The following is a 10,803-nucleotide window of genomic DNA, read 5'->3' on the forward strand; positions in this document are numbered from 1 at the left end:
AGGGTAGAAGGGAGGAGAGGAATTTCTGAAGCCAGCTGTTTTGAGGAAGAACAGTGTAATGAAACTGCACCCTTAATCTGCACAATGAAACCGATGAGGTCCACTGAGTCCTTTCTCAGTGTTACCCACTTGTTTGCTTCTGTGGAATCTATTCAGAAGTGATCAGATGTGATCACTTAGTAATTACCCTCATTGCCATGTGAAACCCAGGAGCAAAGTCCATGTGAGCATTTGTCTCCAGCACCTGATAGCTGTCTTAGCCCTTTGCTCAGAGTTTTTCCTTAATGAAAACTAGAAAATATCTTGTCACCCTCTCAAATTCTTTAATTCTTTCTGTAGGAAATGGTGCAAAATCTTACAGCTTTTAACTCCCTCTAAAATGAGGTATAATTACAGGCGGCAGCAATAGCCTCAGTGATCTCTAAAGATGGTAGAAAAAGACAGGAGATAGTTTAATATAGTTCCACAGAAAATTATGCTCAGCAGGTTTATTCGATAAAATATTCTCACCAGACACTTCGTACTATAATGACTTACAAATTACATGCTAATTGTGCTAGAGTTAAGTCATTCCATCCTTGAAAGGGAGAGGTGGAACTCCTAGTGTGAGAGCAATGTCCATAGATTGGGATAACTGAAATAGGAATTTGTATTAGCCCAACATTTCAGTTCGGTTTAGAAAGACCAAATTGTACCGAGGGCAGGACATAGCGTCCTGCCAGGGGCTGTGTTACTGCAAGTGAAAAGAACGTGACTGTGTTCACGGGAGGGCATGCACGTTCTGGAGCGTGGTGGAATGCGCGCTGTCTCTACTGCGAGCTTTTCCAGCAAACGGCCAGTAAGCTGAGGTAAGCTTTGAACTTTCTTGCTGAGACTGGTGGGTCTTTAGATGTTGTGGCTGCCCTAACACGGTTCCTGTTTCTTGCTGCTGAAGCTGAGCTCATGCTTTTGCAGGAGCTGCTGCTCTGTTTCTCCTGACTCAGAAGCAATGGTATGCTTTGTAGCAATTGCAGTGAGCTTTTCAGCTCTTGCAGATTGGTGGCTCAATTTACAGAAATTCAAGCATGTTTCTGCTTGTAAGGCAGAAATGAACAAAGTCCTTCCCACAAGCAGAGGGCTCCGATGGTTTCTTGCGTGGTTCTGAGAGCTTGGTCACCTTGGTGTGACCTGGGTGCCTGCCTGCTCTCCCGGCTGCAGCAGAGTCCACGCCTGCCTAGGGCTCCCTCCTAACTGTCCCGTGTTCCAGGGAACGCGGTGGTCAGTCTGCTGAAGAGACCACGTCGCCTGCCGCCTCTGCATGTGAAAGAGGCTCCTGAGGAAATCGTCGTCACAGCTGTGAGCTGAAAGCAGATGGTCCTGGGCAGTCCTTGTTATGATGGTCTGACTTCACCTGAGGCTCCTGCGTGCTCCTCTCCTGTTGCAAGTGTCAGCCCCTGTCTCCTGCACGTCCTTTTTGACCAAGGGCTTAGCCATGACCTTGAGTTTAGCTGTTAGCCTGTGGTCTGAAAGCACCTCCTGGGCGTGGCTTGCATCACTTGCCCCTCCCCAGTGATACAGACAGAAAGTAGAAAGGGGAGAGAATAGGTACTTGGTGTAGGAGACAGGTATGGTAGTTGGTTTTGTGCATGGCCATTCAGAGCCTTCTCATCTCTGATGACCGGGAGTGGCCTTGCTATCCCACCCGAGGAGGAGGTAAAAGCAGGATTCTGGGGGTGTTCTTTCTTCAGCGCCCATCCCTTCTGCTCAGCCCAGCCTTGCTGTCTGTGCGGGGGGAGGTGAATGGTAGGTGAGGGAGGAGGAGGATGCAGACAATCTTTTGGGCCCTACTCCAGTGACTACGTGGAGCAGATGTGATCTTTTGTACAGCATTGGCAGATCCGTTGTATCTTTAGATTTCGAGTCTCTACTTGACACCTCGAGGCCTGTCAGTCCTGCCTCATTAGTGTGAGAGAAGCTCATTTTAGCTTCACAAAAGCCCATCTTACTGCTGTCTTCTCCCATCAGCAAGGGGCATCTCAGTACATATTGTTGGCAGATTAGAAATGGCATCGGAGTGCTCATTTGGAGGTTAGTGACTTGACAGCTTTGAAAGAAAGACAAAGTGGAAAGGTGGCTATTTGGTACTGTACTGGGAGGCAGGTTAGCATTTAAAGGGTGGTTGTGGGTTTGGTTTTGGGTTTTTTTTTTTTAAGACTGTGAAAAGGCACCTTAAAACTGTACTTGTCTTCTAATTCATGTGTGCTTAATTTACTGGCACAAAATAATCTTGCTTCTCTGTCGAGAGGGGCTTTTATAACTGCTACCTTCTCTGCGTAATCATGACAGCAGTTGCCTGGATTCAGCTTCTGTGATCACTGTGCTTGGATCAGAATACAGAACAGACATGGTCTTTGTTTCCTGCTCTGGAGATTCAAAATCCTGGCCTGTTGATGTTTTTCTGTTCGGGAATTTAGCACTGTTGAGAAGAGTAGCCAGTAAGCCTGTGTGCAGTGAGGAGAGTAAGCGGTAGCTTTGGGAATGAGTGCCTTGTCTTTCTGGAATGGGGTTTTTGGGTTATTTCGGTCAATATTCTGATCTCTTGATAGCCAGACTCAACATTGCTTAGCTTTAGAGACCTGATTTGATCAAATTCATGCAATTTGGCACGATGTAGGGTGAGGAAAGTCACTCCTTGCACAAAATTGGATTTTTCTTTCCACTGGCAAGAGCTTGTATGCAAGTTTTGCCCAGTCATGCCTGTGCCCATGATTTTGAGAATCTGGAGAAAATTACAGTTGTGCAAATGCTGGAGTCTACAGGATCTGATGCCAAAGCGTCCTGGAGTGTAGCCAAAGCAGTTGACTTCATGGCATTGGTAACTAGGCATTGTTTTTAGCTTGCCAGTGAAAGAACAAGTTGATTTCTAGGAGGAAAGGAAAAGTATTTCGTTACCTGTGCTTTCTTCTCTCACTTTGGGATGCAGTGGCAAACGGTTATACTTCTAAGCCACTTAATCAGATTTCTGTATGGCGAGCATCTATTGCACTCTCTCTAGTCAGAAGTGCACAGGGTTGATTTTCCTTCTTGTGCCTAAAAGAACTCTACATGCAATTAGATGTGAGGACTTGGCTTGACAAAACAGGAAAATTTGGTAGCCTACATCATCTTTGGTGCTGGTGACCTTGTGTGTGTTTGCCTGGAGCGTGTGCATGCCGAGAAAGCACTTCTCGTTGAGCATTACAGGTACGGTGCTCTTGCTGGTGATGGCTCTAATGAGAAAATATTGCTCCGCTGGTGTGTGCCCACCTGCCAGCCGGCTGCATAATAAATCACACAAGCTGCAGCAAGCTAGCAGGTCTGACAAGCTGCTTCCTTTATTTAAGAACAAAACCAAAAAACAAACCCCAAAATGCAAAAGGTCACACATGACATCAGTTATTTTGGCCTGTCAGTCTCCATGAAAATGGATGGCATGAAAAAGGCTGGCCGTAGCCAGCCTTTCTCAGCTTATTGCTGGGCTGCTTTTGGCAGTGTTTTGAAGATGCTCTGCCTGAACAAGGCAAATGGAATGGCCTCTTGCCTTCTGCCTTTGGCCTCCTTTTGGGCAGGTGTTGCTGGCGAAACACCGTGTGTGCAGAGGAAGAACGAACCGTTGGCATTCCCACAGAAGCCAGTGGTCTTCTGCTAACAGACCCCAGATGGGGTTTGTCACCATCAGTATCCCCAACAAATAAAGCTGGAAGAGCAATGCTGGGGATGGTAAAGCTGTACTTGTGCAGAATTTTTGGACCTGTTTTCTCATTCATCAATTGATGATAATATTGGAAGTCTGATAGGGCTTTGAGTCTGATGGAGTCATGTTCTGCACTGCTTAACAGCACCCTCAAATGGCCAGTGAAAGAGCAGGTTTTTTATTCCATTTTGAGAAAGAACTTCTAAATAATAGCTACACTAGTTTGTTCCATGTTCACAGTCTCTAATCACTCAATTTAGGAATGTAATTTATAAATTTAATTTAAGATTTTAATTTGCAGATGGACACACTTCACAACCAGCAAAAGCTGAACCTTGTTCAAAATTGAATGAAATGTTTTGTGAATTTAAATGAATTATTAAAAGTAGTACTTCTTTGGCGAGAAATGTATGGCTCTTAACATTTTGAGGAACAAAGCGTTTCCTAAGAAACTGCAAATACCACCAACATTTTTCCACTACTAATGGGAAGTACTTTGAGAGACAGTCATCACACGTTTTCTTTGTGTTGCTTTACAGGACATGGTGCGTCGGGGAGAGATAATAGACGATGATATGGAAGATGAATTCTATCTCCGTCGCCTGGATGCCGGTCTCTTTGTTCTACAGCTCATTTGTTACATCATGGCAGAGATCTGTAATGCCAACGTTCCCCAGGTAAAGCTATACACAAGGTTGGCAGGTCACCTGCGTTTCCATCCATGATACAAACAAGACTCTTAAATCCTTGCAAATACTGCTTCATTGAATAATGTCCTCTTTATTTCCTTTGGGGGGGGGGGCGGGGGGGCTTATTGCTCTCGTGCCCATACAGTTTCATCAAGTTATAGCAATTAGGAGGGCATTAGTGGGTACAGAAGCCCATCGTTGTCACTGAATTCATACAACCTGCCATGGGCGAGGCCAGTTTGAAATGGAAAGGCCCTATTTACGCCATTGCTGAGAGAGTAGGGGAAGGGGACATTCTCTCAGGAGGTCTCACAAAGGCACAGACTACAGGAGGTGACTTCTCTTCATCTGTGCAGAATACTGCATCTCTGCTGGCATGAATACTTTGGGGTTAGTGAATATGCTACGTGGTTACTTGTGCCTGTGCTGCCTGCCTTCCTGAGTGTTTCTGAGTACGTGCTCCGAGACTGTGGACTGGCAAGGCTGAGTTGGGTTTTGTGCTGCTCAGCGTTTCCTGCTCTTCCCGTAAAGAAAGTGGGGGGAAAAGGGGTTGTGCGTGGTTTTGTGTTGTATTGGATGTTACTTTCTTCTCTTGGCTGTCCCCAATCAGATTCGTCAGAGAGTCCATCAGATTCTGAACATGAGAGGCAGCTCCATTAAAATTGTTCGACACATCCTAAAGGGTGAGTTGGGATATTCCTATGTATGTCTCTCATCTCCAGCAGGGACAGCTTGGTCCTCATGTTCTAGGATGAGCCTTCATGTGTAATTCTCCTTGACTTCATGAGCATCGTCAAGCAGCAGCTGAGTAGTGTTCTGAGATCTGGGCAGGACTGGATTCACCCTGATAAGAGGCATGTTTACCTTGGAGTTGGGACACTCACTGCTGTCTGCTGCCATGGAACAGCACCTCACTTCATGCTGCCATCGGCTAAAGACTGGCTGGAACTCGCTGCTGACATTAATGCTAGAGTAAATATTTAAGGGAAGTGTATGTGCATGCTGGAGGGAAGAAGAGTGGAGTCTCATCTTTCATTAACATGGCCCTGCACTTTACCATCTGCACCATATTAGTATCCGTGGTGTATTTGTCTTGTTCTTAGTGTCAGATTAATATGGATTATAGCATTAAAGTATCCTCTGTAGCTTTAAAATGTAGCTGTTGTGATTTGCAATACCAGTTTTAAAGTACTGCTTGTTATTTTTAATGCTTATGTTGAATTAGAGCAATGCTTATTTGAGCTGTGGCTCTCATCTGTAGCCTGCTGTCCTTCATCAGGAGCAGCAGTTGAACGGGGGAAGGAGAGGACAGGACTTGGACTCTCCCTCTGTGAGCTGCGAGGCTTAGCTAGAGAGCTGGTAATCTGCTGCCCACAGGAGGTGCCTCCTTATTTAGCAGAGGCTTGTGCGGGATGTGTCTGCTCCTGAGGGGCTGTGTTGTTTTCGGTGAGGGGTGAGGAGTGTCTCCCTCTCTTCTAGAGAGAAAGGGAGGTTGGCAGCATCTCTGGGGCTACTGCGCTGTAGGTTGTGTTGTTTTGATGTCTCTGCTTTCTTCGGGAATAACAATGATGTTCTCCTGTTCTTTTCTCTGTGCCCCCCGCCCAACACACACTGGCAGGTACAGGCAGTTTTTTTTCTTGCAGGTTCTGTCGGTTTTCTCCCTTCCCATATGCAGGAGAGAAGGGGATCAGAAGGGTGGCTGGTGTGACGAAATTAAGAGTGATTTTCTGACAGTGTGAGATTACCTGCAGCTATAGGCAATCTCTTTGGCCCTTGTGTTTTGCTAGCAAATGCAAGTTAATGCCTGCTGACGAGCAGAGGGGACTGGATAGGATGTGTTTTCTGCTTTTAATTGTGATACTTGACAATTCTTGCCTCCAAACTGTCCCTTTCCAGCTTAGGGCATGGCTCACATCTGCTTTCAGATTTCCATGCTTGACCTGGGCCACAGATGCCAGAGGGATTTTTCTGCACACCTCACTGTATTTGCCCACCTCACGGTCATGTCTTTGGTTTGTTGATTTACACACTAAGCTGAATTGGAGGGCAGCTGCATTAGAATTTCATCTGATTCTTTCTTTCACAGACAGTGACTTGCATGGTGAAATTCCTCAGTGGTTTTATCACGTCTTGCAAGCTGCAGGTTGTACAGCAGGTTCGGTACTCTCAGCAGTAACGCGTTCTCTTCCAGAAGACTTCAGGCCACACATGGCATGTTAATAATATGGGTGATGGATACAGTATTTGGGGCACTCTCTTCAGCTCTCCCCAACTCTCATGGCTGTCAGTTTTACAAACTTGTGCCATCACAATTTTCAGTGACCTTTAATTTGTTGGTGGGCCCTTGTGAAATACTAGAACAGGGCCTGAAAGATTTCTGCCACGTAGGAGCAGCACTGAGCTTATCTGCAGTCTGTGCTGGTAAAGTTTTAAGTTTTTCAGTAGTTACATACCTATATCCAAATACGTTATCTGTGTAGATTCACCCACTTTTAACAGAAGTAAGTGACACCACGGACAAGCACCTGCCTCTCCAAAGGAGCTGGTTTGCTGAACACAGCTTGCCTGTTGGGGTAGGGGCGGGGGGGCCAGTGAGGGATTTCTGAAATATAATTGCTGTCTGAACTGTAGGACTCTCTCTCAAATGACTGAGAGGTTGGGAGCCTTGAGCCTTGGCTGAAATGTTTCCAGGCCACTTTCCAACTTGCTCTCAGGACAGATGAGTGCTGGTTTATTTTTACTTTTTGTTCAGTGTTTTGCTTTTGTTCAGTTTTTATTTTCTATTTTTGCATACTAATTAGGTGCTTGGGTTTTAGTTTGATTTTTATGGCCTACATATTCTCCATGTTTCTCTGGCAACCTGACAGCTGATGTATCCCTTGGGGTTGCTCAGAATTACTTACGATGCAAGTGAGGAAGCAAGACTGGTTTTCTTATAGTAGGGCTTTCAAGGGGGAGGAGCGGGCAGGGAATAGCTAAAGGCTCATTAAATGCATTTCTGCAGGCTGACCAGTCCTCCCACAGTTCCCTTTTCTTGAAGATCAAGCATTACTTGCAACGGGACAGGTAGCTTATCCTTTGGAAGGAAACGACTGAACGGTGTGTGCCTTGGCTGAGGGGATGTTTTTGGGATGGAGACTGGTCTTCATGACAGCAAGCGGTGTCTGTATCTTGGGGCAATTCTTGGTCTCCATCTCTCTCATCGGGAATGGAGGGAGGCACAGACCTCTCTCAGTAGCGGTACTTGGCCCTGGCATGGGAGAGCATGGCGTTCCTTACTGATCCAGAGACCAGCCTTTGGTACCTGCTCCCTCTGGGGAGCTGCTGTCAGAGGAGCCCTGTGGGAGCTGAGGTGCAGAGGTGGTGATGCCTGGTTAGACATCTGGCTTCAGGACAGGTAACGGGCACGTCAGGGAGCCGGGAAGGTGGAGTGCCTATTGAGTGTTATCAACCAAACCTGTTAGCATGGGTAATCAAAAAGAAAAGGTAGGTGTGTTATGAGGACTGTGCTAAATTTGGTCTGTGGTCCCTCAGTATGTGCAGGCTTTATAGCTTCCAATATCCATTACAAGCTTCAATATTTCCCTATTGATTTTTACTGTTCTGTAACCATTGTATTTTGTCTAATGAAGCAGAAACCAATCTTAGGTCCTTTCCCTTTGTGTAGCTACAGCAATGTGTAAGCTCTGTTTAACTGTTAGCAGGTGGAGCTTACATTTGATTTTTTTGCTGCCTCACTGAAGTGGTGGAATTCTAAATAAAAAAGTAAATACATAAAACCTCAGTGGGAGATAGATAGAGAGAGAAATATTTTTTTTTTAAGCCTGGTCTGGGGGTTTTATCTGGTCTCTTCAAATTAACATTAGCAACTTGTTGGTAACCCAGTAAACAGTTTGCCTTGGGAGTCACTGGGATTTTAATCTTACAAAGCCTAAATATCTAGGAGGAAAAATGCTGAGCTTTTGGACAAGATTAGAGGAATTTGTGCCTTGCTTTTGTCTGAGTGATCTCACTGGGACAATAGGAGGGCTGCGTCATTAGTGGCACTCGCAGTTTCCCTGCTTAAGTTGTATGCTCAAGTACTTGAGCAGTCCTTCAAGCTAACGCCGGCGCTGGGCCACGAGCGTGCCGCCGGCGGTGCAGGTGCTTCGAGCGCAGAGCTCTGCCTGCAGCCAGGGCTGACCCAGGCTGCCGCGGCGCTGTGCCAGGCTCAGCGACCGTGATCCCCATGAGAGTGTCCTGAGCTGTCGAGAGGCAGCGGCAGGCAGGGGAGCGTTGCCCTTGGGCTGCAATAAGCACAGGCAATTGCAGCTGCCGCATCTGTTTCAGAGGCACTTACTCTGACAAAGCGCGGCACGGGCTGGTTTTGGTCCCCAGACGCTGTGGTGCAGCCCTTTGCTAAAGCGTGTAAACCGCAGCGGGGCTGACGCCGGGCTGCTGGGGCCTTGCCCTTATGCCATTAGCCAATGCACAGGTAGCCGCAACAAACCTATTCGCTTGCTGCTGTCTTCGTCGAGTGCGATGGAGAGGTACCGCTCCCTCTGAGGGAAGTTCCCTGTGCTGCGTCCCCTTCTCCAGGACAGCAAGGAGGTCAGGTTCACTTGCAGCAAACCCCAGCGTTACCCACCTGCTCTTGTTACAGGTACTGTAGCAGCTTATAAATATTAAAAGGATTTCTCCCAGAGGCCCTGGCAAAGAACTCTGTTTCTTGTACATGGAGAGAGAGAGAGTGCACGCAGGAGGGAAGGCTCCCACATCAGCTCACTTCTCCCTGTCCTCACTCTTTTCAGTGCTCTTATAATAAAGGCTTTGATGGAGCTCAGAAGCATGTAGCAGTGCTGAACGTATAAATATTAAAGCAAACTTTCTGCAGCAACGTACCATTCAGATGCTGAATACAAGCTGTTCTGTTTGTTTAGGAAGAAGGGAAAGAATGCAAGAAGGCGGAGGGTGGAAAACACTGTCTAACCAGGCAGTCTGCTCCTGATTTACCAAGATTTGTTCAGCTCCCTGCTTTTGCAGCTCAAAACCTGCCTTTCATTTTTTCTTTGTAAACCATCTTTGAATATGCAGGTTCTGGTGGCAGGAAGGAGGGAGCGGGTGCAGGGGTGAGAGATGCCAGCTTTAAATGAACGTCAGAAGGGAGAGCTGCAAGGGACGTTTTTGGTTGCATGGTGTTTGGCTGCATGCATGGATGAGCAAGACCTTGATCAGGGTCTGGTATCCTCTGCCTGAAGACAAGGGGTTTGTTTGTAGTTAAATCTGAACTGGTGTGTTTTCTTCCTTATGCGTTAAAAGCACTTGTGGATTGGGGAATTGGTCTCCACTTGACAAAAGTCCTCATTCAGGATGCTTGAAAAACAGACAGGTTAAACCCAGGGTTAGGAATGGTTAACAGTTGTGTAGCAGCCCCTGCCTGACCTTCCCTGATGATACTCAGTGTTAAAAGGGACCTGGAAAGCCGGTGTTGTCCAGGACTGGTTTGAATTTCTTGGCCTGAGAGGGGCCAGCGATACGACTGTCCAGTTCAGACAGCTGCCAGTGGGCTGCTCCGTCCGGGATAACAGAGGAGTTGGGAGGAACACCTGGGTGGTCACCCTTCCAAATGGTTAGGTGCCGGGGAACGAGTGCTGCCTCTGAGAGTTAGTGTCTGCTTGGGCTTGTTGTGCTGCTTCGTGATGAGAGCAGGACGTTCCTGCTACGGTCTCCGTTTGCTACAAAAGCTTTTAATGAGGGGTCAGTAGATGTTTATTATGCAAAGCTTTAACCTGGGGATGGGGAGAAAAACCATCAATGCTCCTTGCATAAATTCCCGTTCGGTTGTTTGCAGCGGACACAGATTTAGATTCTGCTGTGGTATCTGCAGGAGAGGTTGCCCATCGTTCATTACTATCTCGCTCAAAGTCTGTCGTCTGTCTGCTTTCTCCCCCGCAGAGTACGCGGAGAACATCGGGGATGGGAAGAACCAGGAGTTTCGGGAGAGCGAGCAGAAGCGCATCCTAGATCTGCTAGAGAATTTCTGAGGACTCAGGGGCCAAATTCCATGTCTGCCCACGAGGACACAGCATCTGGTTCTCCCTCCTTCTACTGCCCTTCTCCAGCCTTGATTGCACGATAAAAGTGATGTTTCTGTGAAACTGCTTCTATATGGGAGTTTGGAGATATTAAAGATAGTTTGCTGCTTTTTTTAATTCCCTGTTTGTTATTTAAGTAGTCTGCTGTGAGTGGGATTGCAGCCGCAAACCTTGCAGTAGGGCAGCTCAAGATTTTTCCTTCTTCTCCACCCCCCCCAAGTGGAACTGCAGTGATAGTGTGAAACAATACAACAATACAGGCATTAGAGGGAGGGTGAAGAGGAAGCCCGGGCAGCTCAAGGGATTGTTAGCAAGTTATTCCAGCCTG

At 46.9% G+C, this 10,803-nt stretch overlaps 1 protein-coding gene across 1 annotated transcript in view; it reads left to right on the forward strand.

Moving 5' to 3' along the window:
- CTNNBL1 (catenin, beta like 1) overlaps positions 1-10,590 on the forward strand; it is a gene marked incomplete at its 5' end in the record, with an annotated part of 46,848 nt that extends 36,258 nt beyond the window's left edge. Inside the window, 3 exons of the mRNA XM_010283479.1 lie at positions 4,252-4,389; positions 5,012-5,084; positions 10,336-10,590. Of these exons, the coding sequence (XP_010281781.1) occupies positions 4,252-4,389; positions 5,012-5,084; positions 10,336-10,424 (300 nt within the window). The remainder of the gene's footprint in view (positions 1-4,251; positions 4,390-5,011; positions 5,085-10,335) is intronic.
- Between the last annotated feature and the right edge of the window lie 213 nt (positions 10,591-10,803).

This window comes from Phaethon lepturus, unplaced genomic scaffold (assembly GCF_000687285.1).
Source record: "Phaethon lepturus isolate BGI_N335 unplaced genomic scaffold, ASM68728v1 scaffold43513, whole genome shotgun sequence".
In the NCBI taxonomy this organism is placed as follows: Eukaryota; Metazoa; Chordata; class Aves; order Phaethontiformes; family Phaethontidae; genus Phaethon; species Phaethon lepturus.